Below are 25873 nucleotides of genomic sequence, written 5' to 3'. Positions count from 1 at the left end.
CTGTCAGGAGGAATTGGCCAAAGTTCACCCAACTTATTGTGGGAAGCTTATGGAAGGCTACCCGAAACGTTTGACCCAAGTTAAACAATTGAAAGGCAATACACTCAATTTGTATTTGGTTGCATGTACACTTCTGACCCACTGGGAATGTGATGAAATAAAAGCTCAAATAAATAATTCTCTGTACTATTATTCCGACATTTCACATGCTGAAAATTAGAGAGGGAGATCTAAGACTCCAGCCTCATTTATTTTTGCAATTTGTTCCAGTCATTGGCAGCAGATAACTGGAAGGAAAGGCGGCCAAAGGAGGAATAGGCTTTGTGGGTGACCAGTGAAATATCCCTGCTGGAGCGCATGCTGCTATGGTGACCAGTGAGCTGAGAATGCAGGGCTTTACTGAGATGAACTGGAGGCAATGAGTTTGGCCATGAATTTGAAGTGAGGGCCAGCCAACGAGAGCATACAGGTCGCGGGGGGTATATGGGGCTTTGGTGACAAAATGGATTGCACTGTGATAGACTGCATCCAATTTTCCGAGTAGAGTGTTGGAGGCTATTTTGTAAATGACATCGCCGAAGTCAAGGATGAGTAGGATAGTCCGTTTTATGAGGGTATGTTTGGCAGCATGAGTGAAGGAGGCTTGTTGTGAAATAGGAAGCCGATTTTGATTTAATTTTGGATTGGAGATGCTTAATGTGAGTCTGGAAGGAGAGTTTACAGTCTAACCAGACACCTAGGTATTTATAGTTGTCCACATATTCAAAGTCAGAACTGCCCAGATTAGTGATGCTGAACGGGCGGGCAGGTGGGGGCATCGATCGGTTGAAGAGCATACATTTAAGAGCAGTTGGAGGCCACGGAAAGAGAGTTGTATGTTGTTGAAGCTTGTCTGGAGGTTAGTTAACAGTGTCTAAAGAAGGCCCAGAAGTCTACAGAATGGTGTCGGTGCGTAGAGGTGGATCATTGATGAATACAGAGAAAAGATTTGGCCCGAGAATTGAACCCTGTGGCACCCCCATAGAGACTGCCAGAGGTCCGGACAACAGGCCCTCCGATTTGACACACTGAACTCTGTCTGAAAGGTAGTTGGTGAACCAGGTGAGGCAGTCATTTGAGAAACCAAGGCTGTTGAGTCTGCCGATAAGAATGTGGTGATTAACTGAGTCAAAAGCCTTGGCCATGTCGATGAGTACGTCTGCACGGTATTGTCTTTTATTGATGGCGGTTATGATATAATTTAAAGACCTTGAGCGTGGCTGAGGTGCATCCATTGGTGATCTGTTTGTTAACTTGGCTTTCAAAGTCTTTTGAATGGCAGGGCAGGATCGATGTAGGTCTATAACAGTTTGGGTCTAGAGTGTCTCCCCCTTTGAAGAGGGGGATGACTGCGTCAGCTTTCCAATCTTTGGGAATCTCAGACAATATGAAAGAGAGGTTGAACAAGCTAGTAATAGGTTTTGCAACTCCTTCAGAACATCAGCTATCTGGATTTGGGTGAAGGAGAAATGGGGGGGGTTTGGGCAAGTTGCTTTGGGTGGTGCAAGACTGTTGACCATGGTAGGGGTAGCCAGGTGGAAACCATGGCCAGCCGTAGAAAAATGCATCAATGAAATTCTCAATTTGTGGATTTATTGGTGGTGACAGTGTTTCCTAGCCTCAGTGCGGTGGGCAGCTGGGAGGAGGGGCTCTTATTCTCCATGGACTTTGCAGTGTCCAGGAACTTTTTGGCGTTTGCGCTACAAGATGCAAATTTCCACTTGAAAAAGCTAGCCTTAGCTTTCCTAACTGCCTGTGTATATTAGTTCCTAACTTCCCTGAAAAGTTGCATATCTCAGGGGCTATTCAATGCTAATGCTGTACGCCACAGGATGTTTTTGTGCTGGTCAAGGGCAGTCAGGTCTGGAGTGAACCAAGGGCTATATCTGTTCGTGGGTTCCATTTTTTTTAAAATATTGGGCATGCTTATTTAAGATGGTGAGGAATTCACTTTTAAAGAATAACCAGGCATCTTCTACTGACAGAATAAGATCAATATCCTTCCAGGATACTCTGGCCAGGTTGATCAGAAAGGCATGCTCGCTGAAGTGTTTTAGGGCAAGTTTGATAGTCAAGAGGGGTGGTCGTTTGACCGCAGACCCATTACGGACGCAGGAAATAAGGCAGTGATCACTGAGATCCTGGTTGAAGACAGGTGTATTTAGAGGGCAGGTTGGTCAGGATGACATCTATGAGGGTGCCCATGTTCACAGATTTAGGGCTGTACCTGGTAAATTCATTGATCATTTGTGTGAGATTGAGGGCATCTAGATTAGATTGTAGGACGGCCGGGGTGTTAAGCATGTCCCAGTTTAGGTCACCTAACAGTGCGAACTCTGAAGATGGATGGGGGCAATTAATTCACATATGGTCTCAGGGCACAGCTGGGGGCAGAAGGTGGTATATAACAAGCGGCAATAGCGAGAGACTTGTTTCTGGGAAGATGGATTTCTAGAAGTAGAAGCTCGAATTGTTTGGGCATAGACCTGGATAGTATGACAGAACTCTGCAGGCTGTCTCTACAGTAGATAGCAACTCCACCCCCTTCAGCAGTTCTATCTTGTCGGAAAATTTTATATTCAGGAATGGAAATGTCAGGATTTGGTTGCCTTCCTAATCCAGGATTGAGACAAGGCTAGGACTTCCGTGTTGGCAGAGTGTGCTAAAGGAGTGAGTAAAACTAACTTAGGGAGGAGGCTTCTAATGTTAACATGCATGAAACCAAGGCTTTTACGGTTACAGAAGTCCGCAAATGAGAGCGCATGGGGAATGGGAGTGGAGCTAGGCGCTGCAGGGCCTTGATTAACCTCTACATCACCAGAGGAACAGAGGGGCAGTAGGATAAGGGTACGGCTAAAGGATATGAGAACTGGTCGTCTAGTGTGTTTGGAACAGAGAATAAAAGGAACAGGTTTCTGGGCACGGAAGAATAAACTCAAGGCATAATGTTCAGACAAGGGTATGGTAGGATGTGAATACAGTGGAGGTAATCCTAGCCATTGAGTGACTGACAGAGGTTTTGTCTCTAGACATATCATTTAGACCAGTTGAGGTCACTGCATGTGTGAGAGGTGAAACAAACGGACTAGCTAAAGCATCTTGAGCAGGGCTGGAATCTCTAAAGTGAAATAAGACAATCACTAACCAAAACAGCAATGGACAAGACATATTGACATTAGGAAGAAGCATGCATAGCCGAGTGATCATCGGGACCAGTGGGAGGCAAGCTGGAGACAAGGCGATTCGGACAGCTAGCGGGCCAGTGTCCAGGCCAATTGGCAAAATATGTATTATAGCCCAAGGAGAGGCTGATGGACCTAGCCGGGAGATGGGCCTAGCACGAGGCTAGTTCCAGGCTCACTTGTGCTTGCTTCGGGACAGAGACGTTAGCCAGGGGGTAGCCACTCAGATAGCACCTAGCTAGCTACGATGATCCACATGAAAAGGTTCAGAACTTGCGGTAGGAAACCAGAGATGTGGAGAAAAGGCAGTCCGGTATGCTCTTGGTTGAATCACCCTGTGCAGACTGGCAGGAGTTGATCAGGTTAAGGTTAGCTGATGACTGCTAGCAGTGGCTAACTGACTATTAGCTAGTAGGGGGTTATGGTTCTAAAGTATAGAAAATAGCAGATCCATAACACATTGCGTGAAGCTGGTTGCAGGATAGTATGTTGAAACTGAGGTTAAAAAAATTAAGATAATATATATACACAAAATAAATGTCAGGAATTGAGAGTTTAAATGTATTTGGCTAAGGTTTACGTAAAGTTCCAACTTCAACTGTCAGAACGGGGATGAAGCCCAAAACAAAACATTTAACATTTACATTTAAGTCATTTAGCAGACGCTCTTATCCAGAGCGACTTACAAATTGGTGCATTCACCTTATGACATCCAGTGGAACAACCACTTTACAATAGTGCATCTAAATATTTTAAGGGGGGGTGAGAAGGATTACTTTATCCTATCCTAGGTATTCCTTAAAGAGGTGGGGTTTCAGGTGTCTCCGGAAGGTGGTGATTGACTCCGCTGTCCTGGCGTCGTGAGGGAGTTTGTTCCACCATTGGGGAGCCAGAGCAGCGAACAGTTTTGACTGAGCTGAGCGGGAACTGTACTTCCTCAGTGGTAGGGAGGCGAGCAGGCCAGAGGTGGATGAACGCAGTGCCCTTATTTGGGTGTAGGGCCTGATCAGAGCCTGGAGGTACTGAGGTGCCGTTCCCCTCACAGCTCCGTAGGCAAGCACCATGGTCTTGTAGCGGATGCGAGCTTCAACTGGAAGCCAGTGGAGAGAGCGGAGGAGCGGGGTGACGTGAGAGAACTTGGGAAGGTTGAACACTAGACGGGCTGCGGCGTTCTGGATGAGTTGTAGGGGTTTAATGGCACAGGCAGGGAGCCCAGCCAACAGCGAGTTGCAGTAATCCAGACGGGAGATGACAAGTGCCTGGATTAGGACCTGCGCCGCTTCCTGTGTGAGGCAGGGTCGTACTCTGCGGATGTTGTAGAGCATGAACCTACAGGAACGGGCCACCGCCTTGATGTTAGTTGAGAACGACAGTTTGTTGTCCAGGATCACGCCAAGGTTCTTAGCGCTCTGGGAGGAGGACACAATGGAGTTGTCAACCGTGATGGCGAGATCATGGAACGGGCAGTCCTTCCCCGGGAGGAAGAGCAGCTCCGTCTTGCCGAAGTTCAGCTTGAGGTGGTGATCCGTCATCCACACTGATATGTCTGCCAGACATGCAGAGATGCGATTCGCCACCTGGTCATCAGAAGGGGGAAAGGAGAAGATTAATTGTGTGTCGTCTGCACAAAACAGGTATATATATAAAAAAACAAGGATGTAACCCAAACAAAAGAGCGGCGTTAAACCTCTAGTAAATACATTGGACAAGAACCGTAATTACAATACATGGAACGAGTACACAATACATGCAGCACGAAAGCACAGGTACTCACAAGACCAACGGACATGGGGACAATAACCGACAAGACAAGGTTGAACAGAGGGCACATAAATACAATTACTAATCAGGGGAATAGGAATCAGGTGTGCGTAATGAGACAGTTCAGTGATGCATAGAGGCCAGTGACTTAGATCCCTGGAACTGGTGCACGGAATGAGCAGCAGTACCGGGGGAATCCTTGACAATACCCCACAATACATGCCACCAGTGGTCTGGTCCAAAATGAATTCACGGCAACGCACAGTATTATACAGAGCCATGATCACATGGAATCTCCTTCCATGTCCAATTACTAAAGCAAACAGCAAAATTACATTTAAAGTTTAAACAGTGTATGTCTTTTGTTACTTTTTTTGTGGACCCCTGGAAGAGTAGCTTCTGCCTCTGCAAAACCTAATCAGGATCCAAATAAACACATTTAATGAACAATTTCACAGAAATGCCTCAATGTACTGTTAAATATTCATTTTTTTCTTGATCTCTGACAATGTTCTAAAAATATTTCTATAATGCTATACCCTAATCGCCTTGCACCTTTCCTTAATCCACCACGCCCCCATACAGAATTTGCATGCCCCACATTCATCACCATGTATTCAATGCAGACGTGCATTTAATTTAATGGCATGTTTTATGAATCTTATTAACTGTGCCCCGAGAATGAATCAGGGCGATCTTGTCTCGGGAAGTGATAGGAACCTCCAGGTTTCTAATGAATCTAGCAGCAGTAGGCTCTCCTGGCTCGCCTTGGGCCTGAAGTAGGGCATCAGTAATGAGATAGTAGAGACAGGAGCAATCACACCACTGAGTGTTTGATGTGGTCAGCTCTGGGATCTGAGAGATGGATCAGTAACCTGGATGACTGGGTTGAAACGGTTGTCATGTAACAAGCTCTCTGCAGTAACTATTGAATGAGATCTGGGGCCCCTTCCATCTCATCAATAATGCTGACTACTAGTGTTTAGGATCATTCGATCCAATGTGAGATGTGATTGTCTTATTACAGACATTAGCTGTACTCAAACAAAGTGGATGATTCATCCAAGTAAAAGTGATCAGGATTGTATATTTCAAATGTATTATTGGGCTGAATATGATTATAGTGGGATTGTATGTTGGTAATGAATGGGTAGCAGGGAATGTCAAAGCTGTCATCCTAGCAGACCTTGGTTCCACCCCCATTCAGTGGCAGGGGTAAACCACAATGCCTTGGTGTTGGCACCAGCAGCAGAAAGTGTGATGAAGTGAGAAAGTCAAAGGAAACACTCTGCTACTTAGCTGTATCACTGTGCAGGGTTTAGATACACCATATGCCTGACTGGCATTGGAGATCCGAAAGAGGCACTTCGGCGTGAACATCAGCTGGGTAACATTGTCAGCCAGCAGCTTCTTGGACCCCCTTGAGAGTTGTCTATATTTGTGTGAAGTGTGGCTTGATTAGCTTTTAGTATTTCATGCTATTTGGCACTGTCATATTTTGAATTCAAGAGACAAACAGACAAGAACACATTATCTATTAATTTGGACATGTGGTAAGAACTATAGTTTTGCAATTTGCCTTTGCAATTAGACAATATTCAATAATTCTCAACAAGTTCAGTTTAATAAAGTGGGATGAAGAGCTGAAGTAAACATTCCAATAACCTTGAGGGCTTTTACCACATACATTAAGTATGTGGACACCTATTGCTGACAGGTATATACAATTGAGCACAACAACATGCAATCTCCATAGACGAACACTGTCATTCCAACAAGTCAGTTCATCAAATGTCTGCCCTGCTAGTGCTGTTATTGTAAAGTGGAAACTTCTCAGCCGCGAAGTGGTAGGCCATACATGCTCACACAATGGGACCGCAGAGTGCTAAAGTGCGTAACAAAACAACTGTCCTCGGTTGCAACACTCACTGCCGAGTTTCAAACTGCCTCTGGAAGCAGCGTCAGCACAAGAACTGTTCATCAGGGGCGTCATGAAATGGGTTTCAATGGCCGAGCAGCCGAGCAGCCTGCTCTGGATTGATGAATCACGCTTCGCCATCTGGCAGTCCAATGAACGAATCTGGGTTTGGCGGAAGCCAGGAGAACGCTACCTGCCCCAATGCATAGTGCCAACTGTAACATTTGGTGGAGGAAGAATAATGGTCCGGGGATGTTTTTCATGGTTCGGCTAGCCCCCTTAGCGCCAGTGAAGGGAAAGCTTAAAGCTACAGCATTCAATGACATTTTAGATGATTCTGTGCTTCCAACTTTGTGGCAACAGTTTGGGGAAGGCCCTTTTCTCTTTCAGCATGACAATGCCCCTGGGTACAAAGTGAGGTCTATACAAAAATGGTTTGTCGGTGTGGAAGAACTTGACTGGCCTGCACAGAGCCCTGACCTCAAACCCATCACACACCTTTGGGATGAATTGGAACGCCGACTGCAAGCCAGGCCTAATCGCCCAACATCCAATATTAGTTCCCGACCTCACTAATGCTCTTGTGGCTGAATTGAAGCAAGTCCCAACATCCAGTGGAAAGCCTTCCCAGAATAGGCTGTTATAGCAGCAAAGGGGGGGGGGCAACTTCATATTAATGTCCATGATTTTGGAATGAGATGTTTGACGAGCAGGTGTACACATGCATTTGGTAATAGTAGTGTATTACACAACATTGGACTTTTCTAGATGTTGGTAGATGTCCAAGATAATAGCCAATCAGTATTGCATTCCTTAGCTCTTTCTTTAATAGATACATAATGTAGGAAAATGCCATTTTGGAGAGTTCCTTGAGAATACAATTACTATGTCCTTTTGTAGGAGTTCTGATTATCAAAGTATGAAACATTTTACATTATTTTTCATAGTGTATTGATAAACGCTATGTCTATGTTTTACCTCAGAAAAGGAAGAATATGTCATTGATAATTGCCTCCACAGTACACATTGTTCAATCAATATATTGATTGATGTCCATGATGAGCTATAATTGTGTGATTTGTAACCATATTTTACCTAGGCTACAGGTTGAGTTTGTGAAAAGCATTGGTCCATGCTACAAGTTAGTCTGAAGCCCCTAAACCTTACAGGCTCTGAGCAGAGTGCATTATGGTTGCCCCTTGCCCATGATGAGGTGAAGTAGGATCTCTTCCTGAGATGGATGCCCTCTGTGTTCCCCTACAGGGCTTAGAGTTGGGCTAGCAGGCTAGGCAGTGCACAGTAATGAGGGCTATAAAAGTTAGAACATGGACCAGATGATTTAACATTGAAAAATACCTTTTTCCTCCCACAGGAATAAAAGCTGGGTGGAAAACTTATTGAAAAAGAAAAAAATTATGTGTAGTAAGTCTGAGTTTGACCACACTTATTTTGACCAAGATAGGATTCCCGGAACTTTCTTACCGCAAACAGTTTGAAAGCTATTTTGATGAAATCTCGGTATTGAGGAAATGAAGTGGTGGAGACCGTCTTATGTGGATGGAAGCACTTATCAGACAAAGTGGTGTGTGTTGAATAGCTAAGTCAGACCAGGAAGCGGCGTACTGTTGGCCTCTGGCTGGGTGGAAAGACCCTCAGTTCCTTTTAATGGTTTGGAAGGAGATGGAGATTTATGTGACTGCTGAATCAGGTCTTTAGACATAGAACCTAAAGTGAAGAGCATGTGTTTAAGTTCAAGCAATAATTATGTTTGGGAGAAGCCACCTACCTCACAGCGACCCGACACACAACCACACCATGGTGATTATGGCTTCTGGTTCGTCCCAAACCATGGTCACCGCGACTGACTGTAGTGGTTTGGGTTGCGAACGCAAAGCGCTGACATCATGTATATGAATGTCGGGTAAGCAAACGGTATAGTAGATGGAACATTCGCTTAGTTCAGGTCCAACATCATATAATTCAAGGTAACCTCTCAAAGTTGACATGATATTGTAATCCTTTGGCTTTCATCACGTGTCATGCTATTAGTTTTGTTTATTTGAATTGATTTCATCACGGTCTGAACTTCCTCACAGCTTCGCTGCAGCTTGGAACCCATCGGCTCAGCAGAAGTATCTTACCCTGCAGGGGGCAAGTTTAAAGGATGCCTTCAGCGATTTACTTGATTCCCAGCACCACCAAAGGCCTCACTCATCTTCAAACCCCTAGAATGCTAGCAGCAGAGCAGATCCATCTCTCAGGGCTGCGTCCTCCCTAAAGCAATCAATCTATTTGGAGTTGAACGGCCGGCCTGTTCCCTGACATTGCTACCTGCTACGGCTTTCACAGCATTTGTGATGCTCTTTTATTCTCTCTTTTTTTCCCACTTATCGTCTGCTCAATTTATTTTATTTTTGTATTGTTTTAGAGCTGCCTTTCTTTGAGAACAGATTCTTACTGTTGGCTTGATAAGATCACAATGTCTGTCTTTCATGTTTGCCTGTGGTGCTTTGACTCTTTCTGCATAATTTTGCGTTTCTTCTCACTGTTCTTTCTCTTAACCATGACCAACCAAGCTAATTACCTTTAGCCACTGCATCCAATTAACAGAGTGTCTTAGGCTTTTCTTTGATTCAAATCAATCATGTTCTAATCATTTGCCATGTGTTTAAAAAGCCTCATTGTAGTTTTTTTCACCTTGTTGTTATTTTTTTGCCATTTGGTGAACCGACATGAAATGCAAGGATATAGGCCTTTTGTGTTCCCTTCAAATATCATTATATTGGTTTGTATCCAGTCAAACCATTCTCTTTGTGAAGCCCAATAAGTTTGTTTGGGGGGGGGGGATGACGGTCAAAGTCTAAATAGAGTTTTTAAAGTATTTACTATGGACTTTGGTTTCATCCCAACATGTACAATTTACAGCCAATCGTTCTGTAATGTCTCCCACTGAAAGTCTACCCCATGGTAGATGGCTGGAGTGGAATCAGTGGAATGGTATCAAATACAGCAAATCCATTTTCTCTGTTCTAGCCTTTATTATGAGCCGTCCTCTCCTCAGCATCCTCCATTACTTACCACATAACAGGAACCGGCCAAACCAGCCAAACCTTTTCCCGTGGATAAATACAGAGCCTTCAGAAAGTAGTCATACTCCTTAACCTATTCCACAGTCTGTTGTGTTACAATTCAAAATGTATTAAAACAAATACGTATAATTCACCCATCTACACACAATACCCCATAATGGAAAAGTGAAACATGGTTTTAGACATTTTTTCAAATTTTTTGAAAATGAAATACAGAAATTAAATGTCCCTTAGTATTCACACCCCTTTGCAGTGACACTCCAAACTATGCTCAGGTGCATTACACTTCCCTTGACCATCCTTGAGATGTCACTACAACTTGATTGGAGTCCACTTCTGGACATGATTTAGAAAAAACACTCCTGTCTATATAAGGTTCCACGGTTGACAGTGCATGTCAGAGCAGAAACTATACCATGAAGTCCAAGGAACTGTCCGTAGATCTCCTAGAGAGAATTGTGTTGAGCCATATATCTGGGGAAGGTTATTAAACTATTTATATTGTGTTGAAACTTTCCAAGAGCACAGTGAGAAATTGAAAAATATGGAACCACTGAGAGTATGCCTAGAGCTGGCCATCCGACTGAACTGAGCAACTGGGCAAGCAGGACCTTGTTCAGGGAGGTGACCAAGAATCCAATGACCACTCTGACAGAACTACAGAGTTCCTTGGCTGGAATGGGAGAACCTGCCAGAAGGACAACAGCTTCTACAGCACTTTACCAAGCTGGGCTTTATGGGAGAGTGGCCAGACAGATGCCAATCCTGAGGAAAAGGGACATGACAGCACACTTGGAGTTTGTAAAAATGCATGTGAAGGACCAGTAGAGCATAAGGCAAAATAATCTGTGGTCTAATGAGACAAATGTAATTATTTGGACTGAATGCAAAGCACTATTTCTAGAGAAAACCAGGCTCATCTCATGACCCATCTAACACTCTGACTACCATGAAGCATGGTGGTGGCAGCATCACACTATGGGGATGCTTTTAAGAGTCAGTGACTGGGAGATTGGTAAGGATAGAGGGAACAATGAATGGAGCCAACTACAGGAAAATCCTTTATGAGAACCTGCTTCAGAGTGCAAATGACCTTATAATTGGGCGAAGATTTATGTTCCAACAGGACACTGACACCAAGCATGCAGCCAAAGCAACACTGGAATGGCTTCAGAACAAGAATGTGAAAGTCTGTGAGTGGCCCAGACAAAGCCCAGACTTGATTCACATTGAAAATCTGTGGAAAGACTTGCTGTTCATCACTGACCTTCTCGGCAGAGTTGCAAAGAAAAAGGCATATCTCAGTCTGGACAAAAAAATGAAAAAATGAAGATGGGCCAAAGAACACAGACATGGAACAGAGGAACTCTGCCTAGATGGCCAGCATCCCAGTCACCTCTTCACTGTTGATGTTGAGACTGGTGTTTTGCGGGTAGTATTTAATGAAGCTGCCAGTTGAGGACTTGTGAGGCATCTGTTTCTAAAACTAGACACTAATGTACTTGTCCTCTTACTCAGTTGTGCTTCGGGGCCTCCCACTCTTCTTTCCATTCTGGTTAGAGCCAGTTTTGCTGTTCTGTGAAGGGAGTACTACACAGCGCTGTATGAGATCTTCAGTTTCTTGACAATTTCTCAGAACAAGAATAGACTGACGAGTTTCAGAAGAAAGTTATTTCTTTCTGGCCATTTTGAGCCTGTAATCGAACCCACAAATGCTGATACTCCAGATACTTAACTAGTCTAAAGAAGGCAGTTTTATTGAACAACAGTTCTCAGCTGTGCTAACATATTTGCAAAAGGGTTTTCTAATGATCAATTTGGCTTTTAACATGATAAACTTGGATTAGCTAACACAGCTTGCCATTGGAACACAGGAGTGATGGTTGCTGATAATGGGCCTTTGTATGCCTATGTAGATATTCCATTAAAAATCTACAACAGTTACAACAGTCATTTACAACATTAACAAATACATGTCTACACTGTATTTCTGAACCAGTTGTGTTATTTTAATGGACAAAAAAATGCTTTTCTCTCAAACAGTAATGTGCAAAAGTTTTAGGCAGTTGTGAAAAAATGCTGTAAAGTAAGAATGCTTTCAAAAATACATATGTTAATAGATTATATTTATCAGTGAACAGAGTAAAAATCTACATCAAATCAATATTTGCTGTGACCACCCTTTGCCTTCAAAACAGTTTAAATTCTTCTAGGTACACTTGTACACAGTTTTTGAAGGAACTCGGCAGGTAGGTTGGCCCAAACATCTTGGAGAACTAACCACAGTTGTTCTGTGGGTTTAGGCAGCCTCTGGTGCTTCTCCCTCTTTATGTAATCCCAGACAGACTCAATGTTGAGATCAGTGCTCTGTGGGGGCCAAACCATCACTTCCAGGACTCCTTATCCTTCTTTACGCTGAAGAAAGTTCTTAATGACTTTCACTGTATGTTCGGGGTCATTGTCATGCTGCAGAATACATTTGGGGCCAATCAGATGCCTCCCTGATGGTATTGCATGATGGATAATGTACTTCTCATTATTGAGGAAACCATTCATTCTTATCAAATTCCCAACTCCATTTGCAGAAATGCAGCCCCAAACTTGCAAGGAACCTCCTCCATGCTTCACTGTTGCCTGCAGACACTCGTTTGTGTACTCTGAGCTGATGGCACTGCTGGACCTCTTCCAATTGTGAAGAGAAGTAAGCATGATGCGTCTTTCATCTGCTGCAGTAAGTTTCCTTGACCGACCACTGCGTCTATGGTCCTCAACGTTGCCCGCTTCTTTTCTTCAAAAGAGCTTGGATTGCACATCTGGAAACCCCTGTCTGCCTTGAAATGTCTGACAGGGAGAGACCTTGCTGATGCAGTATAACTACCTTGTGTCTTGTTGCTGTGCTTATTCTTGCCATGGTGTATGACTTTTGACTGTAAACTGTCTTCAGCATCCTCACCTTCTTAGCTGAGTTTGGCTGTTCCTCACCCAGTTTTATTCCTCCTACACAGCTGTTTCTGTTTCAGTTAATGATTGTGTTTCAAGCTACATATAGAATTGATGATCATTAGCACCTGTTAATACATAATTATGTGACTTCTGAAGGTAATTGGTTGCACCAGATGTTAAAATGTATTTTTTTAACAAGTAATAATTGTCATTTCACCTTACCAATGTTGACTATTTTGTGTATGTCAATTACATTAAATCCAACAAAATTCTATTTAAATTACAGGATGTAATGCAGCAAAATAGGAAAAGTGCCAAGGGGGATGAATACTTTTGTTAGGCACTATATAATCTTATAACATGTCTATTTTTACAGCATTTTTTCACACCTGCCTGTATATATATATATATATATATATATATATATATATATATATATATATATATATATATATATATATACAGTGCCTTGCGAAAGTATTCGGCCCCCTTGAACTTTGCGACCTTTTGCCACATTTCAGGCTTCAAACATAAAGATATAAAACTGTATTTTTTTGTGAAGAATCAACAACAAATGGGACACAATCATGAAGTGGAACGACATTTATTGGATATTTCAAACTTTTTTAACAAATCAAAAACTGAAAAATTGGGCGTGCAAAATTATTCAGCCCCTTTACTTTCAGTGCAGCAAACTTTCTCCATCAGTTCAGTGAGGATCTCTGAATGATCCAATGTTGACCTAAATGACTAATGATGATAAATACAATCCACCTGTGTGTAATCAAGTCTCCGTATAAATGCACCTGCACTGTGATAGTCTCAGAGGTCCGTTAAAAGCGCAGGGGAGCATCATGAAGAACAAGGACCACACCAGGCAGGTCCGAGATACTGTTGTGAAGAAGTTTAAAGCCGGATTTGGATACAAAAAGATTTCCCAAGCTTTAAACATCCCAAGGTGCACTTTGCAAGCGATAATAATGAAATGGAAGGAATATCAGACCACTGCAAATCTACCAAGACCTGGCCGTCCCTCTAAACTTTCAGCTCATACAAGGAGAAGACTGATCAGAGATGCAGCCAAGAGGCCCATGATCACTCTGGATGAACTGCAGAGATCTACAGCTGAGGTGGGAGACTCTGTCCATAGGACAACAATCAGTCATATATTGCACAAATCTGGCCCTTATGGAAGAGTGGCAAAAAGAAAGCCATTTCTTAAAGATATGAAAAGTGTTGTTTAAAGTTTGCCACAAGCCACCTGGGAGACACACCAAACATGTGGAAGAAGGTGCTCTGGTCAGATGAAACCAAAATGTAACTTTTTGGCAACAGTGCAAAACGTTATGTTTGGCGTAAAAGCAACACAGCTCATCACCCTGAACACACCATCCCCACTGTCAAACATGGTGGTGGCAGCATCATGGTTTGGGCCTGCTTTTCTTCAGCAGGGACAGGGAAGATGGTTCAAATTGATGGGAAGATGGATGGAGCCAAATACAGGATCATTCTGGAAGAAAACCTGATGGATTCTGCAAAAGACCTGAGACTGGGACGGAGATTTGTCTTGCAACAAGACAATGATCCAAAACATAAAGCAAAATCTACAATGGAATGGTTAAAAAATAAACATATCCAGGTGTTAGAATGGCCAAGTCAAAGTCCAGACCAGTTCTTTCCAATTGAGAATCTGTGGAAAGAACTGAAAACTGCTGTTCACAAATGCTCTCCATCCAACCTCACTGAGCTCGAGCTGTTTGGCAAGGAGGAATGGGAAAAAAATTCAGTCTCTCGATGTGCAAAACTGATAGAGACATACCCCAAGCGACTTACAGCTGTAATCGCAGCAAAAGGTGGCGCACAAAGTATTAACTTAAGGGGGCTGAATAATTTTGCACGCCCAATTTTTCAGTTTTTGATTTGTAAAAAAAGTTTGAAATATCCAATAAATGTCGTTCCACTTCATGATTGTGTCCCACTTGTTGTTGATTCTTCACACAAAAATACAGTTTTATATCTTTATGTTTGAAGCCTGACATGTGGCAAAAGGTCGCAAAGTTCAAGGGGGCCGAATACTTTCGCAAGGAACTAATATATATATATATATATATATATATATATATATATATATATATTCATGGATGCCAAGCCAGACTTCCTCAAAAGCTGACCATTGTATTTCATAATTTTCCTTCAATTCGCAAGAGGACGAACAAATCTCACAGGAGACAGCATCCGAGCGAGCGAAATATCGCCCCTCTGTCTCTCTACGTGTAGGCCATCGAATGCACTAAATTGTTTTTGGTATCTTTTAGGTTAAAGCAATGCAATTAACACATACAGTAGGTTGTAATAGGTTTTTACCCACACACCGCTACTGTGTACAGTACTCATCAAAAGTTTGGACACACCTACTCACTCAAGGGTTTTTCTTTTCTTCTTCAAAACTATGAAATAACACATTTGGAATCATGTAGTAACCCAAAAAGTTTAAGCAAATCAAAATATATTATAGATTTTAAATTATTCCAATAGCAACCCTTTGCCTTGAGGACAGCTTTGCACACTCTTGGCATGCTCTCAACCAGCTTCATGAGGAATTGCTTTTCCAACAGTCTTGAAGGAATTCCGACATATGCTGAGCACTTGTTGGCTGCTTTTCCTTCACTCCGCGTCCCAACTCATCCTTAACCATCTCAATTGTGTTGAAGTTGGGTGATTGTAGAGACCAGGTCATCTGATACAGCATTCCATCACTCTCCTTCTTGTTCAATTAGCCCTTAAAAGCATGTAGATGTATACATCAAATCAAATCAAATTGATTTATACAGCCCTTCGTACATCAGCTGATATCTCAAAGTGCTGTACAGAAACCCAGCCTAAAAACCCAAACAGCAAGCAATGCAGGTGTAGAAGCACGGTGGCTAGGAAAAACTCCCTTGAAAGGCTAAAACATAGGAAGAAACCTAGAGAGGAACCAGGCTATGTGGGGTGGCCAGTCCTCTTCTGGCTGTGCCAGGTGGAGATTATAACAGAACATGGCCAAGATGTTCAAATGTTCATAAATGACCAGCATGGTCAAATATTAATAATCACAGGCAGAACCGTGGAAACTGGAGCAGCAACACGGACATGTGGACTGGGAACAGCAAGGAGCCATCCTGTCAGGTAGTCAGAGGCATGGTCCTGGGGCTCAGGTCCTCTGAGACAGAGAAAGAAAGAGAGAATTAGAGAGAGCATACTTAAATTCACACAGGACACCGGATAGGACAGGAGAAGTACTCCAGATATAACAAACTGACCCTAGCCCCCCGACACAAACTACTGCAGCATAAATCCTGGAGGCTGAGACAGGAGGGGTCAGGAGACACTGTGGCCCCATCCGAGGACACCCCTGGACAGGGCCAAACAGGAAGGATATAACCCCACCCACTTTGCCAAAGCACAGCCCCCACACCATGAGAGGGATAACTTCAACCACCAACTTACCATCCTGAGACAAGGCCGAGTATAGCCCACAAAGATCTCCGCCACGGCACAACCCAAGGGGGGGGGGGGGCAGGAAGATCACATCAGGAAGATCAGGAAGATCACATCAGTGACTAAACCCACTCAAGTTGCGCACCCTTCCTAGGGACGGTATGAAAGAGCCCTAGTAAGTCAGTGACTCAGCCCCTGTAATAGGGTTAGAGGCAGAGAATCCAGGTGGAAAGAGGGGACAGTAAGGGCGGTTCGTTGCTCCAGAGCCTTTCCGTTCACCTTCACACTCCTGGACCAGACTACACTCAATCATATGACTGACTGAAGAGATGAGTCTCCAGTAAAGACTTAAAGGTTGAGACCGAGTTTGCGTCTCTCACATGGGTAGGCAGACCATTCCATAAAAATGGAGCTCTATAGGAGAAAGCCCTGCTTCCAGCTGTTTGCTTAGAAATTCTAGGGACAATTAGGAGGCCTGCGTCTTGTGACCGTAGCATACGTGTAGGTATGTACGGCAGGACCAAATCAGAGAGACCTTGAAATCAGCCCTTGCCTTGACAGCAAGCCAGTGTAGGGAGGCTAGCACTGGAGTAATATGATCAAATTTTGGATATCTAGTCAGGATTCTAGCAGCCGTATTTAGCACTAACTGAAGTTTATTTAGTGCTTTATCCAGGTAGCCGGAAAGTAGAGCATTGCAGTAGTCTAACCTAGAAGTGATAAAAGCATGGATACATTTTTCTGCATCATTTTTGGACAGAAAGTTTCTGATTTTTGCAGTGTTACGTAGATGGAAAAAAGCTGTCCTTGAAACTGTCTTGACATGTTCTTCAAAAGAGAGATCAGGGTCCAGAGTAACGCCGAGGTCCTTCACAGTTTTATTTGAGATGACTGTACAACCATTAAGATTAATTATCAGATTCAACAGAAGATATTGGGTCATTGTCCTGTTGAAAAACAAATGATAGTCCCACTAAGCGCAAACCAGATATGATGACGTATCGCTGCAGAATGCTGTGGTAGCCATGCTGGTTAAGTGTGCCTTGAGTTCTAAATCAATCACAGTGTCAATAGCAAAGCTCCCCGACACCATTAAACCTCCTCCTCTGTGCTTCACGGTGGGAACAACACATGCAGAGATGATCCATTCATCTACTCCGCATCTCACGAAAACACTGTGGTTGGAACCAAAAATCTCACATTTGGAATCATTAGACCAAAGGACAGATTTTCACTGGTCTAATGTCCATTGCTCGACCAAGCAAGTCAGTCTCTTCTTCTTATTGGCGTCCTTTAGTAGTGGTTTCTTTGCAGCAAATCGACCATGGAGGCCTGTATTTACGCACTTTCTTCTGAAAGGTTGATGTTGAGATGTGTCTGTTACTTAAACTCTGTGGAGCATTTATTTGGGCTGCAAATAAATGCTTCATAGAGTTAGCTCCTGTGGAGTCCCAAGAAAAGCTTGACTAAAATAGCTTGTTTGAAATTTTTTTCGGGTGCATTTGTTATACTAATACGCTATTCTAACAGAGATGCAAGCTTGCTCTTGTTTTCTGAATGTTAAATACAACAGCTAAAATACTCACAGGGAGTTTGAAAGAAGAGAGACAATGTTTGGTTTTGATTGTTTGTGGGTTTAAATAACAGCTATAACCTATGTTCCCTCAAATGTTTTGGGGCACTGAGCAAATGTTTTTTGGAACAGAAATGCAATGGTTTATTGGATTAGTCTAAAACTTTGCACATACACTGCTACCATCTAGTGGCCAAAATCTACATTACACCTGAGCTGGAATAATACATTATGGCCTTTTTCTTGCATTTCAAAGATGATGGTACAAAAAAGCATGCTTTTTTTATTGTATTATCTTTTACAATATCTAGTGTTATATTCTCCTACATTAATTTCACATTCCCACAAACCTCTAAGTGTTTCCTTTAAAATGGTATCAAGAATATGCACATCCTTGCTTCAGGTCCTGAGCTACAGGCAGTCAAATTTGGGTCAAATTTTGGCTAAAATTGAAAAAAGGATAACATTTTCACATGGGAATAGCTTTTGATTTATATGATATAGCCTATAGTAGACTATATGTGGTGTTCAATGCAGGCCTATATTGCATGAGACTTAAAAAAAACATTTTGCCATTAGTTCATGACTTGGTCTGTAACACCATGGGCCAAATAGGTGAGTGTAAATGTTATTGTTTTGTATGACGCAAGAAACCACTTTACAAAATACAATTAATTATTATTACCATACAGAAAATTAGACAATGTAGGCTACCCCTCTGCCTATTGGTTTATTAGCATATTCAAGCCTGTCTCAAAATACAACCCTTCCCTTTTAATTTCAACAAGCTTTATACTGGCTTTTCAAAGACAGCTTGAAATGTTGCCTTCACGTTTTGTGCTCTTGTAGAAAGCAGTAACTCCACATTACTGATCTATACTTATCTATAACTAGGCTAGTAACTTGCTAACGAGCAAAGAATATCAACAACTGTGCACACGTGAGGCTCTGATCTGAAATCTCGCAGGTGATTGAAAGACTTATCAGTGAAGTTCAACCTAGAAGGAACATTGCCATAACCATTCAATCTTTGTGAAGAGAAGCGAAAGACTGGCCACCTCATCTTATTCTCGTCCAATAGCCTATGATTCAAGCATGTCATTACAATGATGAAGATAAGGACAACGAAACATAGGCCATTTTTATTAAACTGTTGCGAGTGAGGAAGGAATGAAGGAACAAACAATAGAGAGAGAAACAGGAGGTAGCCTAATACCCACATCGCACAACATTAGCGGAAATATTAGGTCATCAGCCTACTAATTATTGCATTTGCAAAAAGTCATCAACGTAAGGGCATTTCGTAATTTCTTTACCCAACTCTTAACCTAAATCAATGTTTTTGTTGATTTCATGTTGAATTCACACTATTTGCCAACTCAAACACATGTAAATCAAAACTGAAGTCTGTGCCCAGTGGGGACATAGCGACAGTGCCTTCAGAAAGTCTTCACACCCCTTGACTTTTCCCACATTTTTTTCAACAATCTACACAATGTCAAAATGGAACAAAACTTTTAACATTTGTAAAAAAAAGAATGAAAAATAAGACGTCAATATTTCTTGATTAGATAAGTATTCTACTCCCTGAGACAATACATGTGAGAATCATCTTTGGCAGTGATTACAGCTGTGAGTGTTTCTGGGTATGTCTCTACAAGCTTTCCAAATCTGGATTGTGCATTTTTTGCAGTACAACTTTAGTGCCTTGTTGGAAAATGTTTATTCTCTACAGGCTTCCTTCTTTTCACTGTCATTTATGTTAGTATTGTGGAGTAACTACAATGTTGTTGATCCATCCTCCATTTTTTCCTATCACAGCCATTAACCTCTTGGTCCTACCTGGCACGCAGGCGTCCCATCTAGAGCTCTGGAAATGCAAATGCGCTACGCTAAATGCTAATAGTATTAGTTAAAACTCCAACGTTCATTAAAATACACATGCAAGGTATTGAATTAAAGCTACACTCGTTGTGAATCCAGGCAACAAGTCAGATTTCTAAAATGTTTTATGGCGAAAACATAGCACATATTTATGTCAAACTGTCATGTTTGTCATTTATTGTCATGTCCAGCAGACGTAGCTCATTAGCATAGCCAAGTAGGAAAAAATATGCAATCAACAAACGCAGGATTTAAAAAAAATCATTTCACTAACCTTTTGAAATCAGATGACAGTAATATAACATGTTACACAGTACATTCATTTTTTTTCAATAATCTGCAATATATATCCATAAATCTCTGTTTACAATGACACATCGTTCAAAAAATGCTACTAAAATGTCAGGAGAAATGAAGTAGCTCCGGCAGATAACGTCAGCTAACAAGGAATACACATCATAAACATTGACTAAATATGCATGTTTTACATATGTATAGGAAGATACACTTCTTCTAAATGCAATCGCTGTGTTACATTTATTTTTAACGTTACAGGTTGCGTTCACTAGGCTATACTAGGAGTCGGCGCTCCAAATGTATCATTATGCCTCCTCTATCTTGGAGTCGACAGAAACCCAAAATTAACACATAAATATTCCCTTACCTTTGCTGTTCTTCCATCAAAAGACGTGGGAGGGATTATACTTATTATACCAAAACAGCGTTTAGTTTTCAAGTCTGCATCTTTCGGTTCTCAAAATAGCCACATTTCGGTCGAAATGTAGGCAAAATTCAAGTGGATGCGCACCAAAACGTCGAAAATATATATTATATGTTGAGTAAACTTGTCAAACTATGTTCATAATTAAGCTTTAACATGTTATAAAGGTGTACAGCAATTATGAGGACGAAGCGAAACACACACGTCTTTTAATCTATCCTGAAGAAAAGACTTCACCGGAGCAGAGCGCGCATAATCGTACACTTTTTTTTTCGTGTGACCGAGACCTTTCGGCACGCTCAACGTCTCGTGAGCGCACGATTCTCACAATGAGAAGCCCCATTGAAAGCAGGCTTCGCGCTGAACACGTACAGACTGTTCCCAGAGCGGTAGTTGTTTGGGAAGTGCGTATACGATGACGTCAAAGTTGGGCCAACTTTTTCCATGACAAGAGAGACTTTGGGCGAATGCATGCCCTGAGACTTCTGCTTTACATAGAGACAAAATTTAAACGGTTTTAGAAGCTTTAGAGTGTTTTCTTTCGATAATATTTTTTATATCCATATATTAGCAACTTTTGACAAAAATGTATCCTGTTTTATATTGGTACCCAATTCCTCCAGAAAGGGCAGTAAACAGGGGTAGGCTTAACAGGTTAAACTCTCTACCTGTTTTAAAGTCACCATTGGCTTCATGGTGAAGTCCCTGAGCGGTATCCTTCCTCTCCGGCAACTGAGTTAGGAAGGACGCCTGTACCTTTGTTGTGACTGGGTGTATTGATACACCATTCCAAGTTGAATTAATAACTTCCCCATGCTCAAAAGGATATTCAATGTTTTACCCATCTACCCATGGGTGCCATTCTTTGGGAGGCATTGGAAAACATCTCTAGTCTTTGTGGTTGAGTCAGTGTTTGAGATTCACAGCTTGATTGAGGGACCTTACATATAATTGTATTTGTGGGGTACAGAGATCAAAAATCATGTTAAACACTATTATGAGTCTTTATACTCCTGAATGTATCTAGGCTTGCTTGTTGACTCAAGACATTTCAGCTCCTTGTTTTTAAATTATTTTGTAAATATTAATTAGGGAAACCTTGCTTTTGAATGACACTTCCGGTTTTGGTAGGAAATACCAGGTTACCTTGGAGAAAAGTGATTTATTCTCGGGGTGGAATATTTTTTACATGGCAGGAACATTTTAAACCATAATAGTGACTACACCCATGGACCCACTTAAATCATGTTTTTCTAATGAGACAACTGTCTTTGATACAAAACACATTCTCTCATCCAGCACGCACATTGACAGCTGAATCGTGATTTATTTCTGCCTTCAGAGCTCAGTTTTTGTTCTGGATTTCCCTGTCAGTCTTTTTGTTGAAAATTGTACTTCACACTGTGTTTAAGAGCTGATCAAACATCAGAGCAAAGCTAGGCCTATTAGAATGTCATGTCCGCAAACTTTGACTTTGAAGATGGAGTAGCGTTCTCTGCATATTACAAACCCCATAGAAGCTTGTGACCAGTCTGACACCAACTCAATCTCTGAACTGGTTTGAGTTCTAATCAGACTTCTGATTCCAATTCTCTCTCATTAAATTATTGTGCCAAAAAATAAGACTCACAGGGAATTTGTCAAGGCTTTTATTGAGTAATTCTAAGGACTCAAAATACTTAATGACAGTCTCATCAGTACTGCTGGCTGATCCAGCTGTCTGACCATTTTAATGAGCAGAGGGTTGTTCTCTAACCCCATGGGACCCTGTGTTCTTGTATCCCCGTGTCTTGCAGGGGAAGTTTACGAGCCCAATCCCTGCGAGAATGGGGCTGCCTGCCTCAATGTTCTGGCTGACGAATCCTTCTCATGTGAGTGTTGCACTGGTTTTTCAGAACCTAAACTTGTCTTAGTAGTGTGGAGATTGGTAAGTGAGATCAGAAACACTTGCTGAAATACACAGGTGTCAACTGTGATTGTGTGTGCATGACTCAAAAGTTTTAGAACACCTACTCATTCATGGCGCCGTGGATTGTTGGTGGTTATGGATTGAAGGCTTGCGTTCCGCGTCTGTCAGTATGGTGTCAATGGTATCATATTTAACGGCTCTATGTTTGAATTGTTAAGATGGTGTCCCATCTGGTGTGTGGCAGCTTTTCTCCTTGACTTCTGATGTGCCCGCCCTTCCCCCATCACCCCTGCCTGCTCTCTTCATGGCAGTGAGACCCTTAATCCAAATTTACATGCTTCAGTCATCTGTACATGCCCATCCTAGAGATATAATATTTTCCTGCAAATTTCCCTCTCTCCTGCTCGATTTTGTGCTGCCTCTTTTTTTGCCACCCTTCCTCTGCCTTTGCATCCCTCTCACTCACGCCATCGCTCGCTCCCTCCCATGTGTATGTGCTTTATGTTTTATATACACATATGGCTATAAAAGTCATGAAAATGTACATGCGTGAAGCTACTGTAGGTCTTTGACAAAACCACATGTTAGTCAGAATGCAACTACTGTGACTTTTTAGAGAAGTTGAAAGCAGCAGCTGACTGGCATTTGCATATTATAACAGCTTTTACAAGTCATTTTTGCAGTCAACACAATATTGCATTTTCTCTGTTCTCTATTTATGTGGACTATTCTGCAAAGTGCATTTGGAAACACAATAAATCCATTGTGGAAAGTATTTTCAGAATACTGCTGAACAGCACAATAGCTACCGCATGACATTTGGAGTCTGCCTTGCCCTTAACTCTCTGGGGAAGCTCTGTAGCATCTGACAGATTCGAATCATATCAAATCAAATTGTATTAGTCACATGCACCAAATACAACAGGTATATAGACCTTACAGTGAAACGCTCACTTACGAGCCCCTAAACAACAGTGCATTTTCCCAAAAATATGGATAAGAATAAGAGATAAAAAGTAATTAAAGTGCAGCAGTAAAAAAAGATAGTATATATATAAAGGGGGGTGCTGGTACAGAGTCAATGTGGGGGGCACTGGTTAGTTGAGGTAGTATGTACATGTAGGTAGAGTTATTAAAGTGACTATGCATAGATGACAGAGAGTGACAGGGGTGTGGAGGGGTTGGGGGGGGGCAATACAAAGTCTGTGTAGCCATTTGACAAGATGTACAGGAGTCTTATGGCTTGGGGTAGAAGCCTTATGGCTAGGTCCAAGAAGCCTCCGGGACCTAGACTTGGTGCTCTGGTATCGCTTGCCGTATGGTAGTAGAGATAACAGTCTATGACTAGGGTGGCTGGAGTCTTTGACAATTTTTAGGGCCTTCCTCTGACACCGCCTGGTATAGAGGTCCTGGATGGCAGGAAGCTTGGCCCCAGTGATGTACAGGGGCCATTCGCACTACCCTCTATAGAGCCTTGCGGTCGGAGCCCGAGCAGTCGCCATACCAGGCAGTGATGCAACCAGTCAGGATGCTATCGATGGTGCAGCTGTAGAACCTTTTGAGGATCTGATGACACATGCCAAATCTTTTCAGTCTCCTGAGGGGGAATAGGTTTTGTCGTGCCCGCTTCACGACTGTCTTGGTGTGCTTGTACCATGTTACTTTGTTGGTGATGTGGACACCAAGGAACTTGAAGCTCTCAACCTGCTCCACTGCAGCCCCGTCGATGAGAATGGGGGAGTGCTCGGTCCCCGTTTTCCTGTAGTCCACAATCATCTCCTTTGTCTTGATCACGTTGAGAGAGAGGTTGTTGTCCTGGCACCACACGGCCAGGCCTCTGACTTCTTCCCTATAGGCTGTCTCGTTGTTGTCGGTGATCAGGCCTACCACTGTTGTGTCATCGGCAAATTTAATGATGGCATTGGAGTTGTGCCTGGCCGTGCAGTCATGAGTGAACAGTGAGATTCTTAGCTCTGCCTGGAATAAATGTGAGCTTTGAGACCTTGACATGTCATCCAAATAACATATGGGCTTGTAGGAGACTGTATTTGATGCACCAGAACAAAAACTTAAGAATGATATGTTAAAACGCGGCGGGAGTGAATTAGCTCTGCTCTGCCTGGGACAAAAGATCTCCAAATCCCCTTAGTGTGCATACATATTTGTCATCTGTAATTTTCTTCCGAAATTTACAAAAATTTGAAAATGATTCAATCACGAAATGGATGTATCCCATTGCATTAAATGATGCGTTAACTTCTGTTGCAATTCATCTCTCATATGGTGCTAACACCATGAGGTAGCACAGCCATATCACACTGAATGTGGATACAAACACAATTGTTTCATCGCCATGTGTAGATGGGATGTTCCTCATTACATTCACCTCAGGTAACTTTGCAAGCAGCTGCTCCAACATGATCTTTACGTGGAACGGACAGTGCTATTGAGCACCTCCAAGCTGACATGTGATTGGTTTCTCACGGAGACACTTCAAAGCAGATGTAGAAAACGTATTGATTGAAAGTAGAAGGCCGATGATCTTTCACACTCAGGAAGTGGATGTGTGACTATTGGCATGAGATGAAATGGTGAAAGCATTCTTCTAGTCTGTCACAGAATTTTTTTTTCTTTGACCTTTTCTTATGCTCAGAAGGCCAATTTGACGCTCAATTTTACATTTGGTCTTTGGACACATTTGAAAATGTTATTTTTACTTGCAAAACATTATAATTTGGTTGCAAGATGTTTAAAATACATTTAATGAATCCCTAATACGAGGCAGATGAGTAGTAACAGAGACTCAAAGCTCATTCTTAAGAGTGCAGTATGTTCATTATTTTACTAATGCCACATGTCAACATAGGAGCTAGTGATTTTTGGATGGCTTTACCCATCACTTTTACAGTGCTGACAAGACTGGAAAATGGAAAAGGATGAAGACAGAAACAGAGGGCCATTGTTTCTTATTCTACTGGGTACAGCGCGGAAGCATCAAACAACCTTGCGTGTGTGAATGAGTGTGTGCAGGCATGTAACTTGTGGGGGGGACAGCGGGGTCATGACCTTCCCCTATATTAGAGACGGACTAATTTGACCCCCTCAATAATAGAACATGATGAATTGTTGGATTGGAAATTATTTCCCCACCGTAGCTACTGGCTTTCTGTGTTTTTACAGTACACAGTACTACTAATTCATAATTTTATGATTGGATCCCCCCCCCCCAGCCACAAATTATGCTTTTGGTTTGGCATGTTCCTCAGAGGCCGTTGCTTGTGAAGTAAAAGTCGTGCATGGCTTGTAAGGAGAGGGAGAAATAGCTCCTATCTTTCTCTCTCCCGCCTCTCTTTTTAGCAAACCCTTCATTTTGG

General features: G+C 42.3%; 1 protein-coding gene across 4 annotated transcripts in view; it reads left to right on the top strand.

The window, feature by feature from the left end:
- The window catches only part of LOC124036007 (EGF-like repeat and discoidin I-like domain-containing protein 3), a 297585-nt gene that overhangs the window by 20828 nt on the left and 250884 nt on the right, over positions 1-25873 (top strand). For 3 of the 4 annotated variants that reach the window (XM_046350036.1, XM_046350037.1, XM_046350035.1), the window contains one exon: positions 22387-22461. The exons of the other annotated variant lie outside the window; for it this stretch is intronic. In XM_046350036.1, the coding sequence (XP_046205992.1) occupies positions 22387-22461 (75 nt within the window). The remainder of the gene's footprint in view (positions 1-22386; positions 22462-25873) is intronic. 4 annotated transcript variants of the gene reach the window in all.

This window comes from Oncorhynchus gorbuscha, linkage group LG05, assembly GCF_021184085.1.
Source record: "Oncorhynchus gorbuscha isolate QuinsamMale2020 ecotype Even-year linkage group LG05, OgorEven_v1.0, whole genome shotgun sequence".
NCBI lineage: Eukaryota > Metazoa > Chordata > Actinopteri > Salmoniformes > Salmonidae > Oncorhynchus > Oncorhynchus gorbuscha.
Note: the sequence above shows the minus strand (reverse complement) of the source record. Positions and strands in the feature narration are given on the sequence as shown.